At 32.3% G+C, this 19424-nt stretch overlaps 2 protein-coding genes and 2 pseudogenes across 2 annotated transcripts; all 4 read right to left on the bottom strand.

Annotated features, from left to right (window-relative positions):
- LOC109342253 lies at positions 5353-7141 on the bottom strand (annotated as a pseudogene).
- On the bottom strand, positions 7730-9733 carry LOC109342252 (annotated as a pseudogene).
- On the bottom strand, positions 14003-14512 carry LOC109342965. The gene has a single exon (XM_019581057.1). It carries the CDS (start codon positions 14460-14462, stop codon positions 14220-14222), a length of 243 nt encoding a protein of 80 aa, XP_019436602.1. The 5' UTR covers positions 14463-14512; the 3' UTR covers positions 14003-14219.
- On the bottom strand, positions 18205-19153 carry LOC109342963. Its single transcript, XM_019581055.1, has 2 exons — positions 18834-19153; positions 18205-18628 (listed from the first exon to the last, which is right to left on the bottom strand). Exons 1-2 carry the CDS (start codon positions 19049-19051, stop codon positions 18340-18342), a joined length of 507 nt encoding a protein of 168 aa, XP_019436600.1. The 5' UTR covers positions 19052-19153; the 3' UTR covers positions 18205-18339.

Raw genomic sequence — 19424 nt, 5'->3', positions numbered from 1 at the left:
CCATGTTTGTCCCTTACTCAATCCTAAATATTGTTCGACTTTAGTTTTTGAACCTGAACCCAAACGCGATGAAACCAAATATGTTTGAATCCAATCATGATCAGACTAAACCAAGAGATATGTAGGATCGGGGTCCTCACCTTATTGCATGGCAAGTGGTAGACATTAAAGAGTGAGAGATAGATATGAAATATATGAACATGAATGTGTGGTGTTAGGATTGGATTGGATTTTTGTAAAGTTAAACTTGAAAGAGTGGTCTCCAAGAGTTGGCTCACATCACATGGGAGAGTGCCCAATATACGGAGGCTGTGAGCTCCCATTTTCACAACATATGGTTTGAAGGAAACATCCCCTTATCCATTTGTCAATCATAATTGTTGCTTCTCTTCATTTCTCTTTCTTTCAGTCTCTGTCTTGTTGAGTTGTTCTCCTTAACTTTATGTCTCTGTACTATTACTGCATGTGCATTTAATATTATTGGGACAATATAAAGTACTATACATACTTACAAACACATTAGAAAGTGGTTAAATTCATGGTCCCTACCTCTTAGGGTTAAAATTCATGTTGTGATAAGTGTAGAGTATTATGTTAGAGTTCATGATATTGATCAATTGTTATATGATATTTAGCAAAATTATGCTTCATATCGTAATAATTAGTTGGAACCACATCCATAAGATAGTATCAGATCAAAACAAATTCCTAGTGCACATGATGAAATGCAATGTTGTTGTGCCTCTTTATTTCACTGCCCCAAAAAACTCTCCTCCACCCTCGGAACCTAGCACTCACATTAATTATTTCATCAAGTTCAATTTAATACTTAAGTTATAGGACTTTTCCCCCTAATATATAGATTAATGTTGAGCTGCACCTTACATCTTTAAGCCCTAACAACTTTCGTCTTAATTTTTTTTCTTTCTGTTTACTCTATTCTAAGCTAGGTTTAACAAGATATCTAGTTATTTAAACCAAAAATGTTAAAGATGCCTATATCATACGGAATCATCCAAGAAATTAAACCACTTGATGAAAGCTTGTGCATTTAGAGCAATAAAGATGAAATTGAGCTTAAAAAAAACCTATATGGTAAAATACTAAGAATGGCGCCAAAATAAAGTTAGATACATTCTTTTAGTCCTACATTTTCATAAAAAGGTGAATACAACCACTATATCTATTGTGATTTAATATATATACACCGATAATAATTATTTTCTATACTGTCAATACATTATTCACCATTCATATGTTAATTATTGTAAATTTCAAATAAAATTAATACAATCAATAATAAATGATATACTGTGAGTGTAAAAAACTTTACAGTAATAGTGTATAGATACTAAGCTCTAGCTAGTAAACCAATTACATATGAGCGGAGATTCACTTACTCCAACCATCCTATGCATCAATTTTATGGACATATAATAATTTAGATGTACCCACTAATTGAAACCATTGGATTTTCCTAAAATTGATGGCAACTATATATATATATATATATATATATATATATAGCTAATGAGATAACATGTTGATGTGGGAGGTTTGAGTTTGGGGAACAAGGTCATTGTTATTGGGCAGTGGGTGGGGTGTGATCCTCCTTAAGAAGTCACGTAGAAATGGAGCATCTTTGTTGGGTAATGAGGAAAGCTAACAAGCTCATTCTTATTCTGCATAGTGAAAGTGCCAAGAACCAAGATTGAATGAAAAATTCAAAGTTGTACTTTATTATTATGATTCTTGATTAATACAAAAGCATAAAGCTACAATATATATAAGATTAAGAGCTTGAAACTAACTAATAATAGAAAAAAGATATAAAAGGGAACTTTAACCAAATAACGGTTAACAGAATTTTGAAAACAGACAAAAAAAGGAAACTGAAAAAACTAAAAACTTCATCTTTATTTCTCTTTGGGCTTGAGTATTGGGTGGACAAACTTTAAAATAAACATTGCATTTTTTAGTTTATCTTCTTGCTATATTTGCTTTTCATATGCACCTGTGTGTGTCTATATCTCTAATATTTATATAAATAATTTTATAAATATATGCAGCAATAATACTATTTTCTTCTTTCATATATGCTTGTCTACGGGAATGTCCAAGATGCATTATTTGGGAAGATAACATTGAAAATTCGCCTCATACTTTTGAATTGACTTCGCTTTTTATTGGTAGGTTTGGACCGACCATAAATGCTCTAAACTATAATGGTGAAATACTATAGATTAAAGGAAATAATGATAGAAATGTAATATGATACTTTTAATGACTATAATATTTTTTCTTGCATCTATAGAATGCTCATGTAACTCCTAATGCCTTTGGTACAATAATAATATCAACGTTTTTGCCAATAAAAAAGTTCAAAACTAACATATTATCATTTAAAAAATGAGGTTATCAAGAAAAAACCCACTTGGATGTCTTTAAAACTCTTATTAAGACCCTAATATGTGCTCATAGAGTTATTCTCATTTGTTTATTTATTCCCATATGTTAGCATGATAAAGTCTAAGAAGTCGTATAACTAGAGTGTAAATTTCTTAAGGGTCTAAACTTAACTCTTAGGAGAATACGAACTTCTAAGGTAAGTAGAAATTAATATCATAGATATACCTCAAAAAAAGTAGGGCACCTTGCAGCTAATCTAAATGCATGTACTTTTCATTTTAACATTATTTTATATTCTTTTTCTTGATGTTTAAGGCTGATTTTCCTTTTCTTTATTTCAGAATACCCTTCCTTACTTGGAATCTATGTTGATATGAATGTGTTGTACATTGTCAAAACTATCAAAGAAAAGAAGAAAACAAAAGTACTTTGGAGTTAGAGACCCACACTCATGTCATATATCCCATGTGGGTTGCATTGGTGCACATGGCCATGACACATTCTTGTCTAAATCACAAGATTGATCAACTTTCTTTAGTTTTCTCAGCCAATTTTAGAGTGTTCATCCTCTATGAGCCCTTTTGCCTAAGCTTCATGCTCTTGGCTTGTCACCCTATATATGCACACTACATTAGGGGTGTTTTTTTTATAAACTATATATAGTATATAAACCAACTAGATATGTATTGTGTCATCACTCATCAGCACCTTCACCACTCATTTCTGAGTAACATTGTGGACTATAACCTGATTATTGAGACAATAATCAGCCTCATACTAGACAATATACTCAAACTAAGATTATCTGTCCCAAAAAGTCTCTGACCCTATGTCTCTATTCAATAGTATGCCATAAAATAATATAAAATATTGGCTTATTTTTTTTATAACTTTTATTTTCCAATTAAATAATGCATTTTGATTGGCTTGGGACACCAATGAAGACATGAGATCTTCATCCCAATATACCCTACCCCAAATAAAAGGCATGTAATTAACAGCTGATTGCTTATTGTTAGACCTTAGAATCATCCTTTAAAAGATGTTGTTAATGGGGCTAATAAATGTGAAACTAATTTCCCTGGACACCTCACCCCACAGAATAATGTGAAACCGATTTCCCAGTCTTGGGGAATGATAATGTTCAATTTGGATTGTTAACATATATCTAAGGTATAAATTCAGTTCGATTTGGATCTGACAAACACAACAAATACACTAACAAACTGAAGAGAAACATAACAAGTACTTAGATCAGATGCATCAAACTGAAGAGAAACCAATATAGCAGCGTCTTCATCACATTCTTCAGCGGCAAGTGGCTAGGTTTGAGGATGAGTGAAGAAAGGGAAGCTACTCTATTCTTGTTGTGGAAACTCAAGTTAAGCAAACTACTTTAAATTTAAAAGTATTATGTTCGAAAAATTAATATGCATGTGCACATATGTACATGTATGCGACAAAAAAAAACTTAATGCATAAACGTACATGTTTGTATGAATGCAATGCAATAAATTTTGAGAACCTAGAGCTCACACAATCACCTAAACAACCACTACAACATTTTTGACCTATGTCAACGGCTGAAAATTGTAGCCATTAGTCAAAAAAATCGTCCTCGTTGCCAAAGGCAACTGTTTTTTAACTGTGGTAGTCTGAGGCGTTGCCTTTTGTTTAGGCCACGGTTTTTTAACTATTGGCAACACCTTTTTAAAACCATTGTCTACTATTTAAATAGGCAATGGTTTATGTGCAATGTTAAAGGTAACAGTTAAAAACCATGATCTAAAAGGAAAGCAGAAAACCGTGGTCGTTGTTGTTTATAGGCAACGGTTTTAAAACTGTTGGCAGTTTGTATACAGGCACTAGTTTGAAAATCGTTATCAGTTGTGTTTATAGGCAACAACTTTTTAAAACCATTGTCTACTATTTAAATAGGCAATGGTTTATGTGCAATGTTAAAGGTAACAGTTAAAAACCGTGATCTAAAAGGAAAGCAGAAAACCGTGGTCGTTGTTGTTTATAGGCAACGGTTTTAAAACTGTTGGCAGTTTGTATACAGGCACTAGTTTGAAAATCGTTGTCAGTTGTGTTTATAGGCAACAACTTTGAAACTGTTCTCATTGTCTATAGGCAAGAAAACCGTTGTCTTTGATCCTATGTCTATTTTGAAAATATATAATCATTGCCTATGCTACACCATATATACAATGTTTAACTACTCTACCTTTTTCTAAATAAATTTGTTCATTTAGAACTTTTATTTTAAGAAAATCATTATTTTTCGATAATACTCTGAGATCAATAATTAATAAGAAATATGAATAAATATTTTTTTAATAGATATTCATAACATTAATTAACCAACTTTTTATCTATTGACACCTAGTTGTTTGGCGCTGAATTAGATTACCCTGAATCATTCTAGAACTACACGACAACCGCATAGGAGTTGCACGACAGTCGCACAGGAACTGCACGACAACTGTACAAGAGTTGCACAATAGTCGCACATGAGTGACACAACAATAATTTCTAGCATATCAGTGACCCAACTACAAAAACGTCATATTTTATATATCATGTCACATAAATTCAGTTTGGTTTGGATGGTTAATGTATATCCAATCACATAATTAGTTCCTAGTTTTTCGCAATGAAATGGGGAGAGTCCACAGTAAAGGTTGCACAATGATTAGTTCCAGTTTTTCGCCCTTTGGTCGACATGTTCTTGTAGTGTCATCCCATTGAACAATGGTGTGATCAGCACCAACTCCATCTACGGTAATGAAGAACTCTGAAGGAGGAATATTAATTTTTGTAAGATAGAACTAGATCTTTGATAGAATTTAAGTTCATCTTGATTGAGAAGATCCACATAAACCAATTCCAGATGTTGATAGCCAATTCAAGAGATCCACATCATTATTTCAATTCCCACATTCAACTAAACTTGACCCATTCGGATCCATTAATAAATGTAAGAGAAGTGAAAGGTTTGGCTCCTTATCATTGAGTTCTTTCGACCACCTTACTCTCCCTCCATTCCTAGCTCCTGATCCTATGCATCTATACTCTCTGTAGAATATGGTCCTGGTGGTGGACCCAACATAATGATAAAAAACATGAGAGAGTATTGTGTGATATATTTTACATAGTATTAAATTAATTATTCACGTGTTTGAATGTGTGATTAAATATATGCTTAAATGTATTTTCTATTAATCAGATATTCAGCTTCTATTTATGTGTAAAATTCATCTCTAATTTTTTAATGAGCCTTTTTTATCCTCGAATTTTTTTTATATGCAACTTTAATTAAGTTTTCATCCAAAAAATTAGGGAAATAACCTACGTGACTCACAACTAGCATAACCACTTCAATTTTATCTTGAGTTAGTTTTTGGGTGGAAACTATAAGATGCATGATCTAAAATTGAATAATTGAAAAGGTTTCATAAGGAACAAAACTGCTCACAATAAAGACCGGAGACAAACTTTGCATATGAATAAGAGTGGAAAGGAATATAACATACCGATGATAATTAGGGTGACCCCAATCATCCCAGCCTTGGGAATGATGATGTTCTCCATATATGTGTAAGCAAATATGACCAAAGAAAAAGGTCCCCAAGTCCTTCCAAAATATATATTTCCCGACCCTATGATCTTAGACTCCACAAAAGACAACCCCTTGTTCTCTGAGCTACTATTCTTTCTTTGAGCAGTTATTACACCTAAATTGTATGCTATCGAACGTATGTGACACCCCTAAATTAAAAGTATAACAAATTTAGTATTAATCACAACACAATATCAAACTCAAATTTCCTTATATATATAGAGAGAGAGAAAGAATATTAGAAGATGTTGACTTAATATATATAGTCTCTCAGTATGAGCTCTAAGCAAGAAAAGGATCCATGCACTATCATGCTCTTATACTAATAAAAATAAACATATAAATTATGGAGAGAAAATATAACCTCAAAGAGAGAGCGTTCATCTCCGAATATAAAATCAACAGAGCCTTCAATATAACAATTCTTGTAGTAATGTCGGTCAAACTTATCAACGGGTGTATCTTGTGCTCCTATGAATTTGCAGCCAAGAAACATTGCCTTATCTCCTGAAATCATAACTGCCACACCTTGTTTTTCATGTGCACCTGGTGGAGGAACAGGAGTCGTGTTCTGCAATCACATTTTTTCATTATAAAATATTCATTCACATATAAAAATATTGGAGTAAAGTAGTTGTATAATAGAGATTATTATAATAGTGATAAGTAATTATTAAATGGGTGGAGAAAAGATACCCCAAACAAGAGAGAAAAAGTGAAATGATGCAAAATTTAGAAGAGAACATAGGAATGGGCTTGTTAACTTACCTTGAATGTAATATTCTTCGCAATGAAATGGGTAGAGTCCAACGTACAGGTTGCACAACGATTAATTCCTAGTTTTTCGCCTTGTGGTCCACGTGTTCCAGCAATGTCACCCCATTGAAGAATGGTATTATCAACACCAACTCTCTCTATGGTAACGAAGGGCTTCGAAAGCGGAATTTTAACTTTATCCCTGTACATAAAATACAATGAGACATTTTTGTTCAAATATTGTTTATCAAAAAATATATGACTATATAATAATACTCAAGTATAAACTCTTGCATGGCCCTTGATGATCACTCCCACAACATTATCTTTTGGAAGGTAATCAACCGCTCCTTGAATTTATCTGAACTATCTCGCATGACGGTTCTTAGAAACATGCAAAGTATGAGGAGTTGATATAGTATTCTTTGCTGCATTAAAAAATGTGTTGAAAAGTGAGTCTACCAAATAATGACAAAGTTAACCCAAACATTTTTAACCTAATTCTATACCACATTTTAAGAACTTGAAGCAATTTCAAAAAGTACCTGAGATCATATGCATCAAACTGAAGAGAAGCCCATATAGCAAGATCTTCATCATATTCTTCAACAACAAGTGGCTAGGTTTCAGGAGGCATGAAGAAAGGGAAGCTACTCTATTCTTGTTCTAGAAACTCAAGTTGAGTAGACTACTTTAAATTTAAAATTATTATGTTAGTAAAATTAAATATAAAGTTGTCAGCCAAACAATGCAAGTAATAATATAATATGCATGTGCACATATGTACATGTATAGGACAACAAAAAAGCTTAGTGCATAAATGTACATGTTTGTATGAATGCAATGCAATAAATTTTGAGAACCTAGAGCTCACACAATCACCTAAACAACCAATTTTTTATCTCTTGACACCTAGTTGTTTCGGGCTGAATTCGATGACCCTCAATCATTCTCGAACTGCACGACTACCACACAGGATTTGCACAACAGTCGCGCAGGAACTGCACGACAACCGTACAAGAGCTGCACAATAGTATCATTGAGTTCTTTCGACCACCTTATTATCCCTCCATTCCTAGCTCCTGGTCCAGTGCATTTATACTCTCTGTAGAATATAGTCCTCGTGGTGGATCCAACATAATGATAAAAAAGCATGAGAGAGTATATGTGATGTATTTTACATAGTATTAAATTAATTATTCACGTGTTTGAATGTGTGATTAAATATATGCTTAAATGTATTTTCTATTAATCAGCTATTCAGCTTCTATTCATGTGTAAAATTCATCTCTAATTTTTTTAAATGAGCTTTTTTTATCCTCGAAGTTTTTTTATATGCAATTGTAGTTAAGTTTTCATCCAAAAAATTAGGGAAATAACCTATGTGACTCACAACTAGTATAGCCACTTCAATTTTATCTTAAGTTAGTTTTTGGATGGAAACTATAAGATGCATTGTCTAAAATTGAATAATTGAAAAGGTTTCATGAGGAGCAAAATTGCTCGCAATAAAGACCGGAGACAAACTTTGCATATGAATAAGAGTGGAAAGGAATATAACATACCGATGATAATTAGGGTGACCTTAATCATCCCAGCCTTGGGGAATGATGATGTTCTCCATATATGTGTAAGCAAATATGACCAAAGAAATAGGTCCCCAAGGCCTTCCAAAATATTTATTTCCCGACCCTGTGGTCATACACTCCACAATAGAGAACCCTTTGTTCTCTGAGCTACTATTCCTTTTTTGAGCAGTTATTACCCCTGAATTGTGTGTTATTGAATATATGTGACACCCTTAAATTAAAAGTATAACAAATTTAGTATTAATCACAACACAATACATTGTATTTTTTGTATCAAACTCAAATTTCCTTATATAGAGAGAGAAAAAGAATATTAGAAGATGTTGACTTAATATATATATATATAGTCTCTCAGTATGACCTCTAAGCAAGAAAAAGGATTGATGTACTATGCTCTTATACTAATAAAAAAATAATGATATAAACTATGGAGAGAAAATATAACCTCAAAGAGAGAGCGTCCATCTCCGAATATAAAATCAACATAGCCTTCAATATAACAATTCTTGTAGTAGTGTCGGCCAAAATTATCATAGAGTGTATCTTGTGCTCCTATGAATTTGCATCCAATAAACATTGCCTTATCTCCTGAAATCATAACTACCACACCTTGCTTTTCATGTGCACCTGGTGGAGGAACAGGAGCAGTGTTCTGCAATCACATATTTTCATTATAAAATATTCATTCACATATAAAAATATTGGAGTAAAGTTGCTGTATAATAGAGATTATTATAATAGTGTTTATAAACTTTGTTTACTTTATTTAACTCTTTTTATATACTATAATTATTATTGATAAGTAGTTATCAAATGGGTGGAGAAAAGATATCCCCAAACAAGAGAAAGAAAGTGAAATGATGCAGAATTTAGAAGAGAACATATGAATGGGCTTGTTAACTTATCTTCAATGTAATATTTTTCACAATGAAATAGGGAGAGTGTACAGGTTGCACAACGATTATTTCCTAGTTTTTCGCCTCATTGTCTACGTGTTCCAGCAATGTCACCCATTGAAAGAGGAATTTTAACTTTCTTCCTATACATAAAATACAACATAGGAGTTGCATGATAGCCACATAGAATTTGCACGACAGCTGCACAGGAGCTACACGACAGTCGCATATGAGCTGTACGACAGCCGCACATGAGTGACACAACAATAATTTTTAACATATGAGCGACATAACTAATTTCTAGCATATCAACGCATAAATTCAGTACGGTTTGGATTGTTAATGTATATTCAAGCACATAAATTCAGTTCGATTTGGATCTCACAAACACAACAAATACACTAGCAATAGTTTATGCACTTCCCTTTTAAGTTGACAAATACATGCAGAGATCTGCACATGTCTGTATAAAATTATATATAATTATTAATTATATAAAATTTTGCATTTATATAATTATATATTTATAGATAATTATTAATTATATATAAAATCATCAGGTCCGACCGAACAATTTAACCTTCTAACTCATTTAAATCTAATACGAGATATCTTCTAATTTGATTATATGTATAATCCTTAATGAGCACAATGATATATGCAAATTAAACTCGTTTTTTCATCAATAAAAACCCTAATTATATAAACTAGTTACTAGCCCCATCATTCCATGATTAAAACATGGGAAGAGAAAATGATTTAGCTGAATTAATGAATTACACTTTTGTAAATGTGATACAATTGTTTACAAATTTAATGAACTACTGAAAATGATGTTATAAAATGGAGTGGGAGGTGGTATTATATAAGGATGTGGTAGGCAAAAGTTTCCCAAGCTAAGAGTTTTAATTAGTTTAATTATCAAGGGCACTCACATAATTCAAAAATTAAACTAAACCACTATATTAGGGTTATCTGGTAGAACTCCATCTGCATCTTTATAAAAGTTTACATTAATTAAAAAAGGAAGAAGAGAGAACACAACATTATGATTTGCTATAGCTAAAAACACAACAATCAAGATCTAACTACTAACTCGACTGTAGCACAAAAAACATCTTGGTTAAGCCAACAAAATGAAATAAGATAGGTAGTACAAATAAATCAAAAAGGACATAGAAAGAAAAGTTGCCAACCTCACGCACTAGATAACAGAATCTTCTTCCACCACCGGTGTCAAAGAAAAAAGAGAAATGCAAAGTCCAGAAGGTAAAAGCAACTGTATATTACCCAAAAATATATATGGTTAACAAAAATCCAAAACCTATATGCTAAATTTATAATAAATAAAAAAGATAGGGTTGAAGTGTGTAGTTCTAGCTATGTGTTTCCTTCACCTTGCTTGCAAGTCAATTAATTAGATTACAAGGTCTTTCTTATGTAACCAATAGAATATTTGATATTTTGATTATTTTAGGATCCCTTATACGAGTATATCAATATTTTATTTAAGGTCTTTTACACACAAATATAAGAAGAAAGATGAATAATGTTTTTTATCACTTCATGTTAACTTATTGAGTAATGAATAAGTGGCCAATTTAACCTTTTTAAAAGAACGGGGATGTTAACAAAGTGGGGAGGGATTCTTTAAAGAAACAAAATAAGTATGGAAAATGTAGTGTTAAAATGTGGGAATTAGTTTTTTTGTGTTGACTTGTTTATTTTGTATTACTTAAAGAGTGAGTTGTTAAAATAGTTGAGCTTTTTGTTAGTTGGTTAGTTAATTTGGTTAGGGTAGTTAGTATTTTCTTCTCTTTATATAGATGATTCAATGTAATTTTGCAATTCAATTCAATAACATTTTATCATTCCTTCTTGTTCATTAAGAAAATCTCTCTTATCCATGTCTACTACCATTTTAATATGGTATTCGAGCGACGTAATTATGTTTTCACTGTTTATTCATCACCCTTTCGTCCTCTCTTCTTGTGCATTCTTTGCTTAAATGGTGGCAGAAGTTCTTAGTGAAGAACAAATTCTTAAGATCAAAGAAGTTTTTGGCTTGTTTGATAAAGATGGAGATAGGTGCATTACTATGGAGGAATTGGCCAGTGGCATAAGGTTGTTGGATTAGATCCCACAGAAAAATAGTGAGGAATTGTTGAGTTCTTGAACTTAATGACCAAGAAAATTAAAGAAACTAATGTAGAGAAAGATTTGGTGATGATTCAGCATTTTGCTGCTGCAATGCCTTGGATAAAAGTGGTGATGATTCGGCATTATGGTTTAGGTATGTAAAATGAATGCATAAAAAAAGTTATGAAATTATGCAAGAATGGTTCTTTTATTTAGATGATGCAAGAAAGGGAAGTGTGGCTCTTTAGTTGCTGTTAGGAGAATTTGGCAGGGTCCATGTCATTCAAGTTTTGTTGAGATTAAGAAAATATCACCTCTGACTTCTATGGAGAATTATGTCACACCTTCAGGCTATTGCTAATTTCTCTTCTTCAAATTTCATCACACTTCTTCATATGCATGCAAGTACATCAAGGATGAAAAATGGCTTTGGTGCAAATGAATTTTTCTCTTATTCTTTATCATTTACCCCACAATTATCCCTTTGTTTCTTCATACTCTATTTTTCTTTACCCCTCTCTCTCATTAAACACACAACATTATTTTTAGTGTGTATTTCTCTTCATTGAAGCAACATATTAGGATCAAGATTAAGATCCATTTTTTCTCATTTTTCATCCATTATGGTTGATTTGGTTAGTTAAGCTCCTGTCAAAATAGATGGTTAAGCTTTGGATGAAGTTGCTTCTGCCTATGGTGGTTAAGCGTTGGTGTTGCTTCACATTCAGATTTCAAGACTAGGAGACGAAGATTCGCTCACCAGCAAGAGGAGGTATTAGAATATGTGTGGTGTTCATCACAATCATTTCAAGCTTGGAATGTTTGATACATTCTAACTTGCGGGGGAATGTTAAAATAGTTGAGTTTTTTGTTTGTTAGTTAGTTAATTTGGTTAGGGTAGTTAGTGTTTTCTTCCCTTTATGTAGATGAATGTAACTTTGAAATTCAATTCAATTCAATAACATTTTCTCATTCCTTCTTGTTCATCAAGAAGATCTCTCTTATTCATGCATACTACCATTTTAACATGAGTATTCACTTACTATAAGAGTAAGTTTAAAAAACTTATTCCAAGGGTAAGAGTGAAAACAGATTAGGTCAGACCATACTTTGTCTTAAACAGGTCGAGCCTATATAGCATGTATGAGTCTGGGTCTGGTCTGTTAGTATATTTAAAAGAAATTCAAAGCCTAGGTTTGTCTTGTTTAAAAGCCTGATATGACATGTTAGCCTATTTAAATGTCTATTATACTATATTATCTTGAAACAAGACATCATGTCTACATTTAAATAGGTTAATAGGCCTACTTTTAACTAGATCCTTATAACCCTAATAATTATATTATATTTTTGTACACATTTTTATATTAAAATTACATATATAATAACAATATTTATATTGAAATTATAAAATAAGAACATTATTATATAATATAACTAAATAGGTCGGCTTATTAGGCTTAATAGACCTTTTGGATTGCCTAAAGTCTGACGTGTTAAACTAAATAGGCTTTTCAAAAAGCCTAAGTCTGGCATATTTACGAAAAAAACTTGTCTTAACCTAGCATGTTATGGGTTAAGTAATAGGGCCTGATAGGCAACCTGACTTGTTTCCACCCCTATCCAAAAAATTTATTCTTGGAGTAAGTGGATCATCTTCCATTCTTAACCTATGATGTACAAATAGTACTTAGTCAAGTAAGTGTTTGAATGATTAAAATGATGATGAAGTTAGTATTATGCAAAGGATTAACTTAAGTATTGTTTTGAACATTTGGGACAAAAAGTATAATTTTAGAGTATCAAGAACTAAGTTGCATGACCACAGTGGCACTTTTTGAAATGCAATTTTGCAAACTCTCGTTGTATTGCTCTCACGCTAAACTTGGGAACTCTCATTGAAGATGAAGATTGCGCTAAAGATAATAGGCAGTAGTTACATACGATGGATAATTTGAGTACAATGGGGAGTGACAACAAATCTTGCACTTTGGTTGACAAGGTACATTACAGAGGTAGCATTTCAGAATCATTCATGACATTGGTTTAAGCAACTTTCACTGGATTATTCTGATTTAATCAAATTTAACACAATCCAACTATTTTTGTCCGGAGCTAAAACGGTCCAAACGTCAACCAAGTTCAAGACTAAAACCAAAGTTGTTATAGCAATTGTTGGTGATTAAATCGGTTGAACCATCCATTTTGGTCTAAGTTTGATATAATTGTTCAGTCTATGTTAGTATATGTTACATCTGATTACTTTTTTTTAGATGTTTGATGAATGAATTAAATAGTCCCATTTTTTTATCAACTAATTAAATAGTCCCATTAGTCCCATGCTTTTAGGCTAGTTTTTTTATATATAAAAAACAAACTAGTATCTTATCTTATTAAAGTATTTAAATACATTAAAAGGAAAACAAATGCACCAAAAGAAGAATATCAAAAATCAAAACATTATTTTTGCCATTACTCTTTTTCCTCCCATTAATTTACTTGAATGTAGTCTTATCTCCACTGTGGAACTTGAACAATTAAGCTTACATTTCTGACATAAATTTTAAGATAACCAAAGAAAAATGAATTTAGTGAAAGCTAACGCCTCTGCATTTGAAATAACGAAGATACAAGCAGATCCATAATCTCATCACAAAAACCAAAAGCACTTTACAACATTTAATCTCCAACGATTCATTTCACATTATTATTAAACTCAAAACTTTACAAATAGCACCACGCTCGTTAATACTTAACCGTTTCTGATACTACGCAGCAACCGATGACAAAACCACCGTGATATTCCGATCAGGCGGCGGCGATCGCGATCTCTGCATCAATATCTTCGAAGTTCGGATCCTTAGCATCCACCGCCACGTGTTCCATTCCGATCTCAATCTTAGAGTAACCATGGCCTCCGATCCACGTGAACTTGCCTCCATGGCCTCCTTTCTTCGGCGATCCGTTCATTCCCGTCGCTGATTTCCTATCCCTTCTCCTCTCCGGCGATGATTTTCCGTTCGACTTGTGACTCTTTCCGGCGTCCTTCATTCTTTATCGCAATGACTATATCAACCTCAGTGAGTGAGTGACGGAGAAAGTGGTCGTTGGGAGTTTATATAGGAATGGATGAGGGTAATTTCGGGATTTCGGTGAAGTAATTGAAAAGTGTTATTTCAACCGTTGATTGTGTTTGAATCTATGGGTATGTGAAACTGCGATTAGATAGGGTTATAGTGTCTCATTCATTATCGGATAAGATCAAAGAGGAATAGTTGTGTACAATGTGGAGCACGTTAGATTATTATACAACTTCAGCCCATTGAAACGGCTCACATGGCCCATCTAAATTTGAACTACTTTAAGTCTTTAACACTTTCTTAAGGTATGGGACTAATTTAGCACATTTTTTGAGGAAATTTCTATGGCTTATTCAGACAATCCATAAAATATTAACGTTTGACCAAGTGGCTAAATCAACTTAGTGACTAAGTTTTTTATATTGCTTATAAAGTAAGATTAGAATTAAATGTATTATGCATAAAGAAAAGATGGTAGAATTGTGGTAGATGGTTTGGACGGATTAGAAGTTCTGAATACAAAGTTAATCCAATTTTTATATGAGGATAATTATCAAGAAAAATTATAAGAAAAATGATTCAATTTTTTAGAGATAATATTTTGTCAATAAATATAATTTAAATGAAAAATATGACTTAAATATCAATGACTAAGTACCATTTCATAATTATTGCATAGACAAGGTGATTAGAAATGAATACTCTAAGGAGGAATAAAATGTATTTTAATTATCTTAAAGGGTTTGAATAAGTGTGGAGAAAACAGTTAGGAGTTTTAGTAAACATGATATCAAATTAAAGTTAATCCAAATTCTCGAAGAAAAGAGGTCAACAAAAGTCGCAAACCAAATAATCTAGATCGATGTTTTGTTGATGAAGTCAGTAGTTAGCTATTAAAATGGCTACACTTAATTCAGCCAAAAAAAACTAGCTCATATGGTGAGGGTCAAAGCCTTAAAAGGAATGACTTGATCATATCATTGTCCAATGTGAGACTTATCTTAACACCAAAAACATCCTTAAAGTTTGGAAAATTAGACATTTGCAAGTGGCCTATGAGGAGGGTCACACTCTCATACTATATTAAATTAACTATATCTAACTCAACCCAAATGGTAGCTCATATGGTAAAATCTAAACCTTATAAGTAATGGCGCATTAGTTATTGTTATATTATCAGTCAAGTTTCACCTTTTGCTATTAGAGTTAAAGGGGTCTGTTATGTGTCAGACAGTAGGAAAGTTACATTGTCAGCTGTGAATGTTATTGTTATGAACATTATTTCACGGTGCAATTGTTCTTCTGATTCAGTTCTGCTCTTGCATCACCAACATAATGAGACAGTTTTGTTTGAATGTTGTTGTTGTTGTTATAAACAGATTTTCTGGGGTGAAATTTGATGATTATCATGGGTGAGTTTTTTTGGGTTTGGGGGCAGAGGTGAGGGATCTTCCTTTCACTTGATTGGAAGAATGCAATACTATAAACTAATGAAGTTTATGGTTTTCTCCTTGTTTGATTATTTAGCTTAATCAACAGCAGTTAGTACTTAACAAAAAACATTCCCCTTGCAGACCTTACAGAGGATGCTAATTGATGGTATTGATACATGGACACTGTGGTTGATTTTCCCTCAACTAATATAGCAAAGGAAATGCATGTTGGTCAGATGAGATCTACCATTATCAACGACACATTAGCTCGAATGCTTGAGTTTTCACACGGTGTAAGTTCTCCGCAGAAATCGTGTTGGCGACTGAGGGACTCGGGTAGATCATAACTTCAGAGAAGTTATTTTACTCTTGTGCTATGAGATTGAAAACAGTGCATGTTTAGTCTGATGTTAAACACTTTATGTCATTGGTATACACTGTCAAAGCAAAGCTAGGTTCCTTCATATGCCTCCTAAATCGTAACTCTGGCTAGTTCTTTTGCAACAAACATTTAACTTTAGAAGCTTATGTTCATTACTTCATTACCAATTTAGCATTTAACTAATTTATATTTGGGACAATGGATATTGGCTGATATAAATTGCTCTTCTGACATATTTTACATTCCTCCTTATAGGATGAAGATATCATGTGCATTCTCTGTTATTCTTTTTAGCCTTGTCACCTTAAACAGTTGATGTCATAAAACAATGTTCTGTCTCTGCTGAAAATAGTTCAGATATTGAATTATTTCAATTAGTCACTAAATAAGAAACAGACTAGGAAAGTTGTCATTTTGGTATGGGTACCATATGGCTTAAAGTCCATGCATATGTTTTGCAGCAACTTTTATACTTGTGTTGTCACTTTTTATAGTTTAAAAAGTTGAGGAAAGTTAGGCATAAATACATAATTGTTTGGGTTATGTTTCATTATGCATTTTTCTCCTTGTTAATGATTGTACATGAACATTCAACATTGAAATGGCAATGATTAATGTCTTGAAGGATAATATTCTCTTTAATTATATGTGATTATGAAAAGTAAATTGTTGTACTGGCAAGGTCAATTGAAATTTGTTTAGATGCTATAACTATAAGAACCTGTGTTCAGTTTAACTTATGTTCCTAGGGAATTAACAAGGAATTACTGGTTGTGAATTATAGTCTAAATAAAACCACAACTATCAGAGTCATTGTACACTCAGTCTTCAAAATAGTCTTGTTAGATGACAAGTTTTAAGATCCAAGAGCAAAAGATTATGTTCATGTAGAACTTTGACTACAATTTTGTGTATATAAAGGATCTCAAAAGTTGTCACATCAAGTTTGATCAACAAATAAAGTATATATTTTGGTATTGAGGGTACCTTCTTATTTTATGGGTAAGGAACTAGTCTCTTTCGGAGTGCGTGATTGTTTCTCCCAACAAGTGTCGCTTGCAGGAATTGAATTTTTAAAATTTTAGTCATCCTAGGATCTAGCAAGCTTTATACCACTATATTAACGCTTTGTTGGTGCAACTAAAGTATATTGCAAACATTTCAAGTAACTAATTCCAACTACTGCAAAGTTATTTTCTTAATCATGATGAATTAATTGATCATTTCCAGTCAGCTATATTAAATTTGTATTTTAAACTGAATGTACTTGATTAAATTTATGTAACAACATCACAAATTTATGTTACTTGGTGTAGTCATAACTGTGAAGAGAAAATGTGGTGGTGGATTCATACTGAGATCTCTGTGTTGAAAGTTTTTTTTTTAAGAATGTGGAAGTCATACATGTTTCATAGCAATGATGGAAGACAATTATACAAGTATGAAGAAAAGAACATGAAGCCCAAAGTTGGAGATGGAGTTTTTATGAATGGACAAATCTTGCTTTGAAAAAGAATGTTGAAGTGAAAGACTATAAAACTAGACAAACTTTAAAACCCATCTCTCTAGTGTTTCTGGCTCCTCAATCCTAATGTCTTTTATCAAAGGCTGAGTTTGATAAAGTCGTTGCTTCGTGTACTAAACTGCCCTTTTTAATTGTAACATCTTTTAACCATTGTTCACTTGGAAGTGGATACTTCTAATTTATAAAACTTGAGTAGCAAAATTGCTTCAAAGATCCAAAACCTATGATCATAGGTTGAACAAATATTTCCTAGTTTCATAGATTTCCTTTCTACTCCTATTTGTCAACTATCACCTAATATTGTTGCCACATGCCTAATTAGCTACCACTGAATCTAATGATAACAACCCTAACAGTTAAGGAACACATCATGAAAAACAAAGTTATATTGAGTGCAATATGTATCTAATTAATAATGTAGCTTAAACTCAGAATTAGCAGAAGATCTTGGATTCAAAAAATTACTTGATTTTGTACATGAAATAAGTAAACTCTAACTGGTTAGATTTCAAAAGTTCTTGTTTAAAGCAAATGAAAGCCTAGACCCTCCTATGAAATTCCCTCTTTTACTTAATACAGATACAAAATTGGATCCTCTTGAAGCTTTCTTTGATATTTTAGCCTTTGGAGTTAATGATATTATGTGGCTATTATTCAAGCCTCCACCATAGCTTTTGCATGATTTCATTCTCTCCCTGTGTGATGTGCATTTCTTAGGAAGATCTTCTACACTCTCCACCATTGCTAAAGAAGTGAAAGATTGTGCCTTCCCTTGATAAAACATTGACAACCCTCTTCTGAAAATATGAGAAACCAATCAATATAAATATAACAATTCATGCCATTTTAACATTTCTAAATGAAAAATGAAAACTTTATAGATATTTTGATATAACCCAGGTTAAAAAAATTCATTTTTCCACACAGTTTTTTGTAAAATGAGAGACTAAATCAAAAAAGTTACAAGAATAAAATTAAGAAGGGTAAGATTATATTGCTTACTTTATAGGTAGATGGTTCATGAGTTCTGATAATTCATATAAAGGTCCATTTGAATGTGAAGAAGGAGAAGTTGAAACAGAAGATGTTTCCTCTAGATCAGTAAAATCTGATGAAGAACACATAGAGTTCATTGAATCTTCTGAGAAAGATCCAATGGATATTGAATCATTGCTACCTTCACCATCTTCTTGAAATAAATGTTGTTCCTTCTTGTCCATTATTATAAGGAGATGAATAATACTGAAGATTTTGCTTTGTTGAAGTTATGCTCAACATAAAATATAAGAGACTCTTATATATAAGATTACAAAAGAAATGGATATAATTTACCAACATTAAGTGACTTTTATATAGTACTATATGTTGCAGTTTTTTTTGTCATTATGATGTCATATCCTGTTATTTATGGTGTAGGATTCATAACTCATAACTTCTATCATCCAACTAGGATTGAGGATAAGTTCTAAATTTGAAGATATCCATATTCTGAGTCACCATCTAAACGTTTTTTTAATTATTTTTGGTTATTATGCAATCAAATGAGGGGTCCACGTGTAGCAAGCTTTGCTTCATAAAGCAACGACAAATAGG

This window comes from Lupinus angustifolius, chromosome LG03 (genome assembly GCF_001865875.1).
Source record: "Lupinus angustifolius cultivar Tanjil chromosome LG03, LupAngTanjil_v1.0, whole genome shotgun sequence".
Lineage (NCBI taxonomy): Eukaryota > Viridiplantae > Streptophyta > Magnoliopsida > Fabales > Fabaceae > Lupinus > Lupinus angustifolius.
Note: the sequence above shows the minus strand (reverse complement) of the source record. Positions and strands in the feature narration are given on the sequence as shown.

Bases quoted from the DNA above. Each gene is read 5' to 3' on its own strand.
- LOC109342965 (XM_019581057.1), bottom strand. From the start codon at position 14,462: ATGAAGGACGCCGGAAAGAGTCACAAGTCGAACGGAAAATCATCGCCG.
- LOC109342963 (XM_019581055.1), bottom strand. From the start codon at position 19,051: ATGGACAAGAAGGAACAACATTTATTTCAAGAAGATGGTGAAGGTAGC. The intron at 18,629-18,833 runs GTAAGCAATATA...TCATATTTTCAG, and splicing joins ATGAACCATCTACCTATAAA to AAGAGGGTTGTCAATGTTTT.